The sequence below is a fragment of the Populus alba genome, chromosome 5 (genome assembly GCF_005239225.2).
Source record: "Populus alba chromosome 5, ASM523922v2, whole genome shotgun sequence".
Lineage (NCBI taxonomy): Eukaryota > Viridiplantae > Streptophyta > Magnoliopsida > Malpighiales > Salicaceae > Populus > Populus alba.
Window position 1 is genome coordinate 16,879,455 of NC_133288.1, and position 15,373 is coordinate 16,894,827.

Sequence of the window (15,373 nt, forward strand, 5' to 3'; positions counted from 1 at the left end):
ATTTTCATAATTAGTTTAATTTAATTAATTAATTAATTATGCATAATACCTCCTACCAATTTATTCTTTTAATTTGACTAAAAAGTTGTATTTTTGAATTTTATAAACATATTTGTCTGTAGAGTTATGTCTTTTAAATTCTACAGATACATTGGTCAGAAAAGGGTATTATTTTCCTTATAAATATCATTTTGACATTGACATAAATCAATTAGAAAACAATCTTCTTATCTTCCTATTTTTTCTTTGCAAACTCTCTGTTTACATTCATCAGAAACAAAATAGAAATTATTGAGAAACTTATAGAAGTTGTTATTTATAAGTTTTAAGGCTTTATTGTATCCAGAAGGCCTATTGCTTTAACCTTGTAACAAATACAACATGTTCAATTAATACCTTAAAGATATTGTTCTTCACTCCTCAAAGCCTTCATACTATATTATTCCCCGAATAAATTTAAGGTGTTAATCTACAATGGAGTCCAAAACTATGGTGAATCAAGAGTTTGTGAAGCTTGATTATTTTGATGGAACAAATTTTGTTTGTTAAAAAGATAAGAAGATGTTCATGTTGACTGCTTTAAAGATCTTTTACATCTTTGATTTGACTTTGTTTGAAATTCATGCATCTACACTTGAAGATAATGATCAGTTGAAGGCAAAGTGTAAAAAATAAGATAAAAATGAATTGTTGTGCAAAGGCTATGTGACGGAATGTTCAAACTCGGAGTTAATGTGTTTGTTTATATGATTGAGATATATTTTATCTTTATGGCATGATTGTTTGACACATGTTAGTTTTAGATTATTAAAATAAATGGCTAAACATAATTTAATTTCTTATAAAATTAAAGATAAAAAAAACACGTGGAAATTTTCATTGAAGCAAATATGATTAGAAAGGCTTTTTTTTCTAAAGTTGAAAGAAATAGAAATTTATTAGAACTTGTGAATTCTAATATATGTGAATTGAATAACATCTTAACTAGAGAAGTAAATAAATATTTTATAACTTTTATTGATTACTATCTAAAGTATATTTATGTTTATTTAATAAAACATAAAGATCAAACTTTTTTAAATATTCAAGAATTATAAATTAGAAGTTGAAAACCAAAAGGGGAAGAAAAATAAAATTATAAGGAGTGGCAAAGGTGGTGAGTTCCATGGAATTTTCTTCATATTATGAAGAAAATGTAATCATACATCAAACTAGTGCTTTATATACACCCCAATAAAAAGACTTGGCAGAAAGAAAGAATAAAACACTTGTTGATATGCTTAACTTTATGTTAGTGAATATCAAGTTACTTACTAGTTTGGTTGTGAGGAAGGGGGGTGCGCTTTACACATTACTTGTTATATACATAATAGAATCTTTTCTAGAAAAGTTAAAGTTTTTCCAAACAAATTATGGAAGAAAAGAAAAATCAAACTTAAAGTATTTTAGAATTTGGGGTTGCCTTGCCCTTTGTAAAGTTTCAGATCCTAAAGATATGGAATTGGGACCTGGAGCTTTAAAGGAAAAATTTGTTGGCCATGCTAAAAATTCAAAAGCATATATAATGTTGGACTCGAGTTCTAATGTGATTATAGAATCTAGAGATGTTGAGTTTATTGAAAAATAAATTTTAAATTGATTCTAATTTAATTAGTGAACAAATCAATAATTTTAAAATTGAAATAGAGTCAACAAATAATACAAGTTTTGATCCAAGTTCTAGAAGTAAAAGAATTCAAATTGATCATCATATTGAACTTAGAATAAGTCAACTTGTTAGAAAAGAAAAGAATTTACACCCGAATTATATCTTATAATCTATATTTTTTTAGTTGAAGGTAACTAAATCGATGTGCTTAATAAGATACCAATCTTATTAATACTAGAAGATGACCCTAAAACATACAAAGAGACAATGATATCTTGAGATGTTGGTTTTTAGAAATAGGCAATTAATGATAGATTGATTCATTATTATATAACAATACTTGGACTATTATTGATTTACCTTCAGGTTTCAAGGTAGTTGGATATAAATAGGTTTTCAAAAGAAAATATAATGGTGATGGATCAATTCAAACTATTAGAGCAAGGTTAGTAGTTAAAGGCTTTAGACAAAAGAAAAGAATAAACTATTTTGATACATATGCTTTTATGGCTCGTATAACATATATAAGAGTACCTTTTGGCTTTATCATTAATCTATAACTTGTATATACATCAAATGGATGTTAAGACAACTTTCCTCAATTGTGAATTAGATGAGGAGGTATATATGAAACAACTAAAGGGCTTTGTTCTACCAGGAAATGAACATAAAGTTTTTAAATTGATTAAATCTATGTATAGATTGAAACAAAACACCTAAGTATTGGCATGATACATTTGATTATGTGATTCTAGAATATGGTTTTAAATATAATAGTGCTGATAGATGTATTTATTCTAGATTTACAAATGATTTTAGTGTGATAATATATTTTTATGTGGATGACATTCTTATTATTATGAATTTATGAGTGTTGTTAATGATACGAAGAAATATATAACCTAAAAGTTCAAAATGAAGGACTTAAATAACGTATATATTATTTTGGGTATCAAAGTAAGAAAACATAGTTAAGGGTTGCACTCTTTGTCAATCTTAGTATATTGAGAAAGTCTTAAATAAATTTAATCATTTGAATATAAAAAATTCAAATACTCCATTTGATGTTTCCTTTAAATGGACAGAAAATACGGGTAGATCAATTGCTCATATTGAATATGTTAGTGCAATTGACAACTTAATATATGTCATGGATTATACTATACCAAATATTGCTTTCACAATATGCAAATTATCTAGATACACAAGTAAGTTTAGTATAGATCATTGAAAACCAATTACAAGAGTACTTGGTTACTTGAAAAGGACTATGCATTTTGGGTTATTTTATAATAATTTTCCAGTTGTACTCCAAGGTTATATTGATGCTAGTTGGATAACTAATGCAAGTGATAATTACTCAACCTTTAGATGGGTATTTATTTTTATTAGTGGTGTTGTTTCCTGAGCTTCAAAGAAATAAACATGTATAACTCATTCTACAATGGAATCCAAGTTCATAGCTCTAACAGCAGCAGGAAAGGAGATAAAATAGAATTAAATAAGTTGGTATTATTTAATTAGGTGATAATAGAAAATGCAATGATAGTAAATGGATCAAATAAAAAAAGATTTTCATAAGGACTAGAAAAAAAAGCATAAACAAAACGAAAAAAAAAAAAACAACAGAACCTCGTTCAAAGCGAATCCAATGTGGAAGTTCAAGATTGAAAACAAAAAAGACGTCTCGAATCAACCAAAGATAGTGTGCACGAAGTGGATGTTGAGGCACATTGATTGCCATTGTGAAATGCATCTTTTGGCCATTGTAGGATGTTGCACACTTCGCTAGAGCACCACGTCCTCCCTGGCTCTTTGGCACGTGTAATGCACGTGCTAACCATTTTAAACTTGCCCATTAACTTTAGCCCCCTTTATTTGTTTCATTATCAAATTTGATCTTTTAATTCTTAATTGTTATAAATCAAAATAATTTAAATATATGAACATCAGAATTCTTCCTTAATATTGAGACCATTATTTCCCAACAAAAATAATAAATTATCAAGTAAATTGAAAAATAAATAAATAATAAAAACACGAAATGACCAAATTAAAAGAAAAAAGAACATTAACCGAAATTAAAAAAAATAAAAATATTTGCCATGCCCGGACAAACTAGTCCTTAATTGAACAAAATTACAGGTGTTCAAAAGTTTAATTACTATAAACTAATAAAATTATTATTTGTTTATAAATAATCAAATTCGATTCTCAAACCTTTAATTACTATAAACTAATAAAATTATATTTTATTTTACAAAACCAAGCTATAAAATATTTTCTTGATATCTCAAAATTCTTGTTCATAAACATACAAAACAACCTAGAAAACCTAAACCAATATTATTGCAATGCCAAACACTTATATATAAAAAAGTAAATTGAAGGAATGAGGAATAATTTTACTAGAATAATTAGTTGTTTTTTGTAACTGTAATTGTCAAGCAACTTTGAAATCACCAAAGAAAAGGACCAAGCATAATCCCCAACAGTTTGTATAAAAAAAGAAGAAGAAGGAAATGATATATCCTTTTACCTTATTTAACAACTTAATTTATTGTGTTAAAATGGTTCTTTAATATGGTATTAGAGTCTTGATGACCAAATGATCACGAGTTCGAATATCATCATTCTCATTTGATTGATAAAAATTAAATACAAGATAAAATGAGTCTGTGCAAGTTTTAAATTTAAAGAGCCCCTCACTTCACCTAACAGCTTAAGTTATTAGATTGAGATGATTCTTTGACATATATCCAATAATTAATTATTAATAAAAGGTTTGATATTTAAAGACTCAAAGAAAATGAAGATTAAAAAAAAATCATGTTGTGAAATTCTTTTTCCATGTTTCATGTGTTATTTTATAAAATATTTTTGATTATTATGCTGTTTAAAATTAAGCTCCTAAATTTCTTGTTTAAGCATTTGGGGTTATGGATCGTTCAATATAATTTTTTAAAAAAATTTAATTTTTAATAATTTTAATATATAAAAATAAAAAAATTTTTTAAAAAATAAAAATATTTTTTTTAATATATTTTTAAATAAAAAAAATAATTTAAAAAAACAACATCATCACTCTCACAATCCGTAACAATGAAAACACAACATCGAGCGCGCGGGAAAAAAGTGGGCATTATATCAAAGCCCAGCAAAATATGGCGGGCAACGTTCAAAAGAGAAAAAACAGAAAAGGAAAAGGAAAAGAAAATAAAAAATCCCCTGGCATTAGATTAGATTAGAGGTTAGATTCGTTTGTTTTACAGTACATGCCCATTTCCAAACAAATACAATCCTGCTCTAGAGGCTGCAACAAAGCCCCTTTCCCTCCATTTCTCTCTCTCTATATCAACAAAACCCCCAAATCCTCAAAAACCCTAAAATCAACTCACTTAATCATCGTAATTTAGCATGGACAGATCAGCTGATGGAGACGGGCCAGTGGCGGCCGCAGCTGAAGAGATCCCGCAGCCGGAGCGGACGAGTGTTCGCCGGAGACTTGTACAGTCCACGTTGTTCCCTCATAAATCACCAGAAAATAGCGAACTAAAGCTCGATAAAAAATGTATTGGCGAGGATGACGATTATCAAGCCAAGGAGTATTGTGGGAGTCAAAATAAGAAGAAGAGAACGCGTAAGGGAAAGACAACTCCACAAACCAAAATTAAAACTGGCTGTAATTTAGATACGGTATGCATTGCTTAAATCTTTGTTAATATGATTGGTTAGTGTGAGAATTATTCAATATTTCAGCTTAGTTTTTATACCATCAGTTTGTTGCATTTTTTTTTATACCGAGTTCTTTTGTCAAACAGTCTAAGCTGTTACCGCACAAATCACCGGAGACGGAATTCAGCTGTGATCAGAAACGCGGTAAAGAATGTAATGCTGTCTGTGGGGATGGCGAAAGTGAAGGGGAAGAATACTGTGGGAGTCAGAAGAAGGACACACGGAAAGGAAAGGCAACTCCACAAAGTATAACTCCTAAAAAGGTACAATTAAAATTAGCCGTGTATAAGCATGAAGTGGTTAAGTTTTTGGTGATTTGACTGGCTTAGTGTGCGAATCATTTTGATTTTTGTAGTCAATTTATGTGCTCCATTTATTTGTTTTATTCAACAGTCAAGGGAGAAGTCACTTATGAATGGTACACCTAAAAAGAATGGCTCCAGTAATGGAAAAGGTATTGGTAATATGAAAGAGAACAAGGATGCATCACCACCAATCCCTAATTTGAGGTTAGAGGCCAAGATGACAGCCGAGGTTAGTTATCTTGCTACCATGAATTCTAGAAAAAAAAAAGTGTTTATATATATATATATATAAATTTTATGCACTTTCTCCATGAGGGTTTAGTTAAACTCCTTTTGATATCTGCTGAAGTGAATCGGTGTGTAACACTATTAACTTCTATTGTGTTTTATCAGGAAAATTCACGATTGTTTGCTGGGAAGCAAATACACCCCTTTTTCACATCATGGAAAGTGAGTAAGAGATGTAACAAGACAACTGAATCAGAAAGTAACTATTGCTCGGCCAAGATAAAAGATAAAAACATCGATATTGGTCCTATTCACGTCTTTGAAAGGGATCAGGTATGCATCATCCATTGGCCATGCATCCTTGTAGGGTAGAGCTATATGGCTATGTTGAATTTTAACTGCAGGACCCAAGTAAGGACGAAAATGATAAACATATTGGGATTTAGGGATATTGTTTGTGCGTGTATCAAAGTTTTGCAGGGGCTTGCTATAGTTTATCTATCTATGGATGTCCATAAAACATCAAATCTTAATTTTTTTATTTTTTCAAAATCCCCTCTCTCATCGCAAGCAACACATCCAGCTCTGACCTTGTGTGAATTACTGAACATTAAAATCAGCTTTCAAATCACTCTTGTTCCATCAATGGTGTTCAAAGCTAGCATTTGTTTTTACTTTTAACTCACATCAACTGAAACTTGAAGATTACTATGTAGCATGATGCAAGGCCTCTTGATTGGAGTGATTGGAAAGTTTGTGAGGAACCATTTGCCAATAGCAGTTGTAGTCTAGAAGGCCCCGTCTCATCAAACTTTGTAGGCTTCATTGGATCGCTAGACATAAATGACTTCCCCTGTGCGTCACATCCTCCCAGTACATCACTTCTTCAAGATAATGCATCTTTGGATCGATGCCTTTGTCGACAAGAATTTGTGTGCGAGGCACCGGCAATATTCTCTTCCACATCATCTGATGCGCAGGTGGGATGCTGTCAGTTTGTTAAGGATACAGAAACCATATGTAAAGCAACACCTGTTAAGTATCTTGTATCTTTATTTGTCCCCCCCCCCTCCCTTTTTTCACTTTTTTTTTTAGTTTCATTTGGGAAGAAATTGCTATCACTGTAATTCAGATTGTTATGCAACTCTGCATCTCACATTCCTATTTTTGAGATTATAAATGTGTTCCTTGCAGGACTGTAAGGTTGTTGAAGTTGGTTTCTTTTCTGGCTGTACAAGAAAATCAGATGCCAAGCAGCAAAGTGACCTTCTCCAAGAAAGGTTCGGATCATCATTGGCAATCCTATTTGCATGTGAATTGATGACTTCTGTAACTTTAGCTACAGTTTGTTCAGTGTGTACTACTGTTATAAACATAGTCCTTGAATTGCAGAGTAACATCTTTGGTAAGGCTTTTGAACTGATTCATGCTGATGCTTGTAGTTGTAGCTTCAAGGGATCAGTTCTTTCAGCTGCATCATATGTATAAGCATTCCTGTTCTTGTTTGCTGATTCAGATTTTTATGGCTGAAAGGAGCACTGGAAAGGTTTTTAATGAATGGATAGTTTTACAAATGCTGGAAGTCTGATTACATGAATTGTGATAACCATAAGCAAACTACATTAAATGCAAAATACCAACTGCCAAGTACCCACCTTTTTTAGTGATAAGCAACCATTCCACTTCTACTTTATTATATACGAGATATAATTTCCCTTCATCATCAGTATTTAGGGTTAAATTGCAGAACATATTGTTGGTCAAGCTGGTTTATGAATCTAGTGATGATAATATCATAGCTGTCATATTCGATACTTGCTGCTAACATTGCGTAGCCCCAAACATGTTGGCTGTCTTATCATAAAGTAGTTTTGACCTTGTTGCATAGATGCTAGTTTTTTGCTGCTGCTTTTATCTGACTAGTTTCAGATAGTTAGTACATTTAGAGAGGTAACGTCCTTTTCATTATATTGCTGATATTGTAGGACTGACTCATCATACCTTAGTTGCACTAATCAGCTTGAGGATAGATTGTGGATGGATAAGTACCAGCCAAAGAATGCCACTGAGGTCAGACGTTTTTATTCTACTTCTATCTTCTTGCTAGTCTTTGTTACGGGATTTTTTTTTCCCTTTCTGTAATACTTCTTCCAAAAATTCTGCAGGTATGTGGAAATGATGAATCAGTGAAACTTTTGAGTGAGTGGCTTTGTTCTTGGAAACAAAGAGGTCATCAAGCCAGCACAGATACCTTCAGTGGTGATGTATGTGATAGACAAGATGCTGATTATACCTGTTCTCAAAGTGACTCTGATTCAGAAAATAATAATGAAGGGGCCAGCCTTAAGAATGTTCTTTTGATCACTGGACCGACTGGGGTATGAATCAATTCCCTCTCAATACCTCATGGATTCCTACTGCTTGTTTTTTTTTAGGTGCCTGTGGAAAGAAATTAGCTGTGGAATTCCATATGAAAGTTCCTCTTGGTTGCAATTCATTAAGGAGGAAATAAAAAGTTCTGTTTCATTTTGTTTGTTCTCCAAAAAAAAAGGGAAGGTTTCTAGGATTCTCGGTCAAATGCTTTTGTCAGCATGCTATACAGTTATTCATTAGCTCCTTGGATTCTTTACTGGAATTGTTTTTAGTTTGCTTCAGGTCAGGGTAAGATTTCAGCCCTACCACTGTTCTGTGGAATCATTCTGATAATTCTGTTCATATTATGGATTGTTTTCTCTTTTATGTTTTACAATTTGGGTATGGCCTATTCTTGGTCACATTCCACTTTAGAGGATGCTAATGTGTTGTTATTGGAGTTTTTGATGGAGTTTCTTTTCAATACTAAACAATGAACTGTTATACTGTATAAGAATGTCCATAATGTAATGTGTGTTAGTATTAGTTTAATGCAAATTTTAGTTCCATCCCAGTAGTTAAACGCATGGCCTTTAATTGCAGAGTGGGAAGTCTGCTGCTATCTATGCTTGTGCGAAGGAAGAAGGATTCAAAGTTCTGGAGGTGCTGCTTAAACACTAATTTTCAGAACTGAATTACAGTTTTCTGCGCATCATTTTCATGGACTATCTTAGATGCCATGATAAACATTGCATCCTTCCAATTTTTTTAATGACTGCACATGGTTTTTCATCCTTAGAGTGGATAGCATAACAGGAACGCTGTAGCCTGTAAAGTGAAAACTAAATGTTTTGTCATATCATCATCCTCAGGTCAATGCATCAGAGTGTCGAAATGGAGCTGTGGTGAAGCAAAGATTTGGAGAGGCATTAGAATCACATTCCCTCGAATGGTTTGTCAATATTCAGCAGCAATGCACATATTTCCTTTAACTTCTTTTACAACACACAGCAGTTAAAACCTAAACTAGTCAACCATTGAGAATATAATCCTCTATTCTACAATATACAGTGTATTTCTTCCAGGTCACAGGAAATTCATGTGGAACCACAGAGCAACAAAATTGCAAAATTTCCCTCAGCCCTTCCTGATGGTAAATTGACACCAGATTCTGACAGCAAGATTATTGAGGTGATACCAATATTGAATAAGGATGATTCTCTTGGAGCCACTACTAAGTGTGCTTCCAAGGAGAGTACAATTGCCTGTGGTCGAGGACAACTTAGACACTTGATTCTTTTTGAAGATGTGGATATTACTTTCACCGAAGATCGTGGCTTTGTCTCTGCAATACAACAAATAGCTGAAAAAGCGAAAGGGCCTGTGATACTGACCAGCAATAGTAGGGTTTGCTTGTTAAAATTGTTTTTTGTTGCTTGACATGTCATTTGTTTTGGTAGTTTTTTTCCTAGTGTCACTAACTTGTGATTGTGGTGATTGCCAGGTGAAAATCCCGTTCTTCCTACCAGTCTGGACAGGCTAGAAGTTTCTTTTATGATGCCATCAGAGAAGGAGCTTCTTCAGCAAGCATATATGGTATGTGCTTCCTGTTTATGTGCTTTCCTATGCTGTTAATCTTGTATCCAGCTTAAATTGGTGTTTTTATTGACTTGTAGGTTTGTTCTGCTGAGAAGGTCAACATTCAACCTCATCTACTAGAGCAAGTAGTTGAATATTGTCAAGGAGATATCAGAAAAACCTTTATGCATCTTCAGTTCTGGTTTCAGGGCAAACAAATTAGAAAACTGCTTCCAGGTAGAGAAGCACCAAGACTGTTTGGCCCGCTCAAGTTTGATCCTGAGGCTGGGCATCGAGTATTGCCAAAGATGATGCCATGGAATTTCCCTTCTCATTTATCTGAGCTAGTTGAAAAGGAGATCACAAATTCATTGTCTACGATGGAAGAAGCAAATTCTGTTTCCATGGAGGTCATAGAAGAAGATTTTGAAGATAAAGAAATGCAAAATAACTTGAAGATTCATAATTATGGAAAATACAGTATCGAGGCCAAGAAAGAAGCAATGTTAAACCAGAATTGCTCTGATCATGATTGTGATCTCTTCGAAATCCCTTTTGATGCAGTATATGATGTTTTTGATTCCTCAGGAACTCTGGTATCATTCTCTCAGAGAAAAAGTAGAAGGAAACTCAATGTAGTAATGTCTTCGGATTCTGAAGATGAGTTGGTCAATGACAGAGTTCCCTTAATTGGAGACAGGGATACTAACAGTGAATTCACCCTTGAAGCTGATGGTGCATTTCCCTCTCACTGTACAAGCACGCAAAACTGCTTAAGTCCATCAACTGACCTGCAACTTTGTTCTGGAGTGGAGAAACTAGATGAAAATTGTAGTCAATGTCCAGATATAGCAATTGATTTGCATGTAAAAGAGACATCCATATCAGTTGATGTATCATGTGTGCCAGAATCAACATTTGTTCCAGAAACTCTAATTAATGGTGGAACAGAGGTGTCATTTAGCAGGGTGTATTGCACTTCAGTGGCTGACACTTTGGAAGAAGTTTCAGTGAGCAACGAGTTCAGTCAAAACCTATGTCCAGTTGAAACTGAAAATCTTGACAAATTTGTGCCCATATTACAACATAATTATGATATGTTGGGAAGCACTTGTGATGTAATTGCAGAATCATCTCATGAAGAGGTGGAAGATTCTCAAAATGAACTTGCTGAAGCTATTACAAGAGAATATCAAGTATTGGATGAATGTAGCCGCATGGATTTCAATAAGAAACCCAAGCCAGCGGAGAAATTTCAATCCTGTATGATGACTGATTTAGTACGAGAGTCTTGGAGAAAACTTCGTGATCGTCACATAGATCTAAGACATTTTGTCACCTCAGAAGTCAAAGATGCTACTGGGATAATAGAACTTGCTTATGGTATGAGCAATCTGATTTCAGAAGCTGAACTATTGCTTTCAAAGCACCAAACTTTGGTTAGTATGAACTAACAATTAAAACTTTTTCCTTTTGTATTATCCTCAGCTAGTTGGTTCATATTGGTACATTTTTTGCAGGATTCCTCTGATGTGGTGGACACGTTCAGCTGGTCTGATGAGCATTTGCAGATGTCATCAACAATAGCTCGGCAAGGATTTTGCTTCTATGCCAAAGAACTTGCTAATGCCGGGTTAAAAATGGGTTTGGAGTCCAAAGTAGATTTCACCTGGGAGATGCTGTCTACTGCTAGTATGATGGAATTTGGTAACTTGGTTAGACAGAATTTGAGTAGTAAGAGCTCACATTCTGGGATGAGTACTGAGATGAGCCTACCAGAAAATGGAACATCGTCAAATAGGTATAGAGCTCAACTCAACTCTACTCATGCTCATACTGTTAGATCATTTGCGGACTGGCTTGAATATTTCCACATTTGAATTACAGATCAAAAATGACATTTAATGTAAAGTCACTGCCATGCAAGGAATCTTAAAAATCACTCCATATTGTGTGCACGTGGCAAAGGTTTCATGCCATTGCCATGTTCTTTTAAATTTCTGGATTAAAATGGTATTTGTAAAGAGACATAGCAAAGCTAGGTATGTATACCTAATTGCCTGTATAATATGTGAAACTAATGGCATATAGGTTATCAAATGTCTAGCCAAGCAGGGCAAATTTATGCATTGCTTTTCCAAGGCCTGTTCCTTTATTTTAGTTTTTCCTTTGATTGAAAGCATACATTATCCTCTCTTTTCCAAATTCCCTGTCCCTCAAAAGAAAAAACAAAAGAAAAGAATTAATTATAATGAACTGTCCACGTTATATGCCAAATCAAAACTTGCCATGCTTTGGCACGGTCAATTGCATGCAATTTCTCTTGCTTTGTGAACCAAACTTAATATCTGTGTTAGCTGCAGCGTTTTTCTCTTAACCCAATTCTCTTTGATTTTCTTCAAGCAGTGAAATGAAGTCAAGCCTTTGTGATATAATCGAGTCCATAGTCCCTTCACGAGCATACATGACAATGAAAGGTGATGCATTCTATGAATATCAATCTTCGCTGTGCCACATGGCAAGATCAGAAGCTTCTCGATCACCAGCAAACATTGGCAAGGCAAAAGGACGGAGGTATGTGCCTGTGATGCGAGAATTACTGAAACCCTCCTAATACCAGTAATTTTTCCCTGTCATCACCACAAGGTTAATTTAGTTACAATTTATTATAATGTAGGGCACGGGCTTCTCGAAACTACTTGAGCAATGGTTCACTAATGCTGTCTCCGGAAGAAATTTCATTGCTGGGTCAGTCTAACATCTATTCAAAGATTCCGTCCCAATCAATGGACGCCACAGATAGAACTATTTAACCTTTTTGTCGAGGAACTAACTCAATAGACAGTTGACTCTTCACTAGCTCTAGTGTTAGCCATGACTCAATGCAGCTGCTACAAGAATTGGTTACTTTCGCGAAATCACAGGAACAAATAGAGTGGATGCTGATTTTACTTGTATCGATGGCACGGCTGAAGATTAGGCATGCCAGTGACACCTTAGGGCGACGTCTGATTTGGTCATTATGGTTATCTTCTTGACCTTTAATTTGGATGCATGATTCGTTGTTGTTGTAAAGCTAATTGTGATTCCCTTTTGATTTTATATTTAAATAAGGCAATTTATAGAGGAAGATCGAAGAAAAGTACTAAGTGGAAGGAGAAACAGATGCGATTTTATATTTAATTTTGCAATTTGCCAGGGGTTGAGAAGATCATCAAACTCAAAAAGCTTCGCTAATCCCCGTCGGAAAGGCCCTGGGATGGGGCTCCTTCAAGTACTCCACGTGCCCTAAAAGTAGCGAGCAGAAAGGAAGAAGGCACCGGCCACGGTAGGGTTATGTCATGATAATGTCGTATTCTGCCTCTATTCACGAGACTGAAGAAAAAGTGCTGCTGAATGCTAATTCGTCTGTATTATCACATCTCTATCCCCCGCCCACGCTTGCGATTTTGAAGACCCATCTACGTCTACAGTTATTAAATTCGAAAAACCTGATGAGGTTGGTAACTGGGCTGATCTAAAAGATTAAAATAAGTAAAAATTTAGTAAAATTTAGCTTCACCCGTGACCTGAACATCTGTGAAAAATTTGATTGAAATCTATTTTATTTTTTAAATATTTTTTTTTAATAAGAGATTTTTTTTATATAATTTTTAGTTTGGTTATTAATTTTTTTAAAATTTTATTTTATAAATATTAAAAAAATATTTTATTTTTTTAATGTGGAAATTTAAAGTATTTTAATATATATAAATTAAAAAAAATTATTTTTTTAATGTGAAGATTTTAAACTTTTGGTATATATATTCTATGTTCATAATAAAAAAAATTATATTTTTTTAATATGAAATAAAAAAAATTGTATTTAAATAATTTAACTTAAAAAAGATAACAAACTAACATAATATCTTTTTAATGTGGATAAAATTTTTTTTGAAATAATTTTTAAAACTTTGTTATTTATAATTAATATTTACATAAATTATTTTAAAATTTTTTTTATATAAAATATTAAAATTTTAAATATATTTTTAAAAAATTTTTCAGGTTGGGATCAACTTATATAACTTGAGTCTCAGCTTCTTCACCAGGTTAACCCCGGGTGAGGTCTGATAAATATATCTCCGTCAGGGATTGGGTTTGGGCCGTATATTTTGGATTGAAATTCTTCAGATGCACAAATTCCCATAAAATGGAATATACAGCGAAAAGGCAGGAGATACCGTGAGCGTGTAAGTTTTCTTGCTTGCAAAACCTTGTCAATCAACTGCAGCACACACAGTATAATAAGGGAGTGGCAGTACACGTTATGATGATAGTTTTTAAAGATTTAAAATTTAGTCCTTAAATATTATGAGATTGCTTTTTATAGTTTATTTGGTCACTGTTCAAGAATCCATTTAAAAATGATCATCATTTTGTCAAAGCCTATTCATGGTTTGTTGGACCGAGGACATAAATATTAAATAACGTTATTGAGTTCCTATTATGTTTTAAAAGTATTTTTTAAAAGAATTAAAATTTATTTAATTTTAAATTAATATATTTTTTATATTTTAAAATTAATTTGATGTGCTAATATTAAAAATAATTTTTTTAAAAAATATTATTTTAATATATTTTAAAAAACAATTACTACTACACTCTCAAACAAACTTTAATTAATGCTATGATTTACTAACCTCTTTTATTGACCTCATTTTAAATTCAATTTTGCAATTAATACACACGCACCTCGAAGGGTGATTTAATGTCGCAACACCCAATTCACTATTAAATACAGTAGTGTAGTTATAATTTTTTTTTTTAAATAAACCAGTTGGTTAATTTTATCTTTTTACAAGTCTTCTTGGTCATTAGAAATTTAACTGGAGATATAATTGTTTTTTATATTTTTAGTGTAATAAATTATATAATTACCCTTTATGCTAGATTTTTTAAAAACTTACAAAGAGGAGTGTTTTGTCTTTTCATTAAATGACTTGTTAAGGCCTTAGATATAAAAATTAATCAAACAACGAGCCCATTTTTATGTTAATTAATCAAACAAGAGCCACCGAGAGCAATTTTATCTTTTAATGTGAAAAGTTATTGGCGCGTACGGGAGGCACTCTTATATTTTGGGAGGCACGTGTGATATCTTCCAATGATAAATTTACACAATGTCCTTAGATGGGCTGCCACGTTATTTTTATAATGGTGCGGCACTGTTGGGGAGGTGAAGCATTTTATCACCTATGGACTTTTTTTTCTTCTTCACTCCTTATTTTTTTATTTTTTTTTTGGTTATTTTATAAAAAAATTATTTATTTTTAATTTTTTAATTATGATTTTTTTGTTTTGAATTTTTCTATGCAATTTTTTTTCCGGCCTTATAGTAGTGATTTAAAAAAAAAAACACAATTACAACATGTAAACATTAAAAAAAAAAAAAAAACAGCTCAGCGTAGTAAAATATGTATGTATGTATTTTTATATATCAAAGGTATACTTAATTGTATACAATAGAAAGTCGAAAACATTAGAC

General features: G+C 32.6%; 1 protein-coding gene across 3 annotated transcripts; it reads left to right on the forward strand.

Moving 5' to 3' along the window:
• The first annotated feature begins 4,799 nt into the window (after positions 1-4,799).
• Positions 4,800-13,408, forward strand: LOC118029265 (uncharacterized). Of its 3 annotated transcripts, XR_012169831.1 has the most exons (17): positions 4,800-5,344; positions 5,470-5,646; positions 5,777-5,917; positions 6,082-6,249; positions 6,633-6,950; positions 7,111-7,196; positions 7,902-7,986; positions 8,082-8,294; positions 8,872-8,931; positions 9,141-9,220; positions 9,354-9,670; positions 9,773-9,864; positions 9,945-11,285; positions 11,367-11,647; positions 12,253-12,420; positions 12,524-12,871; positions 13,046-13,408. XR_012169831.1 is itself a non-coding variant. In XM_035033107.2 (16 exons), exons 1-16 carry the CDS (start codon positions 5,066-5,068, stop codon positions 12,657-12,659), a joined length of 3,942 nt encoding a protein of 1,313 aa, XP_034888998.1. In that variant the 5' UTR covers positions 4,800-5,065; the 3' UTR covers positions 12,660-13,008. The 3 variants fall into 3 exon arrangements, 2 of the variants coding, with proteins under 2 accessions (XP_034888998.1, XP_034888999.1); XM_035033107.2 differs by lacking the exon at positions 13,046-13,408 and having other exon boundaries at positions 12,524-13,008; XM_035033108.2 differs by lacking the exon at positions 13,046-13,408 and having other exon boundaries at positions 6,633-6,896; positions 12,524-13,008.
• Positions 13,409-15,373: the final 1,965 nt, after the last annotated feature.

What these genes read in the sequence shown, in the direction of transcription:
- LOC118029265 (XM_035033107.2), top strand. Translation starts at nt 5,066, where the DNA reads ATGGACAGATCAGCTGATGGAGACGGGCCAGTGGCGGCCGCAGCTGAA. An exon ending in ACGTCTTTGAAAGGGATCAG is followed by an intron (nt 6,250 to 6,632) that starts GTATGCATCATC and finishes ATTACTATGTAG; the next exon opens with CATGATGCAAGGCCTCTTGA. An exon ending in CCATATGTAAAGCAACACCT is followed by an intron (nt 6,951 to 7,110) that starts GTTAAGTATCTT and finishes TGTTCCTTGCAG; the next exon opens with GACTGTAAGGTTGTTGAAGT.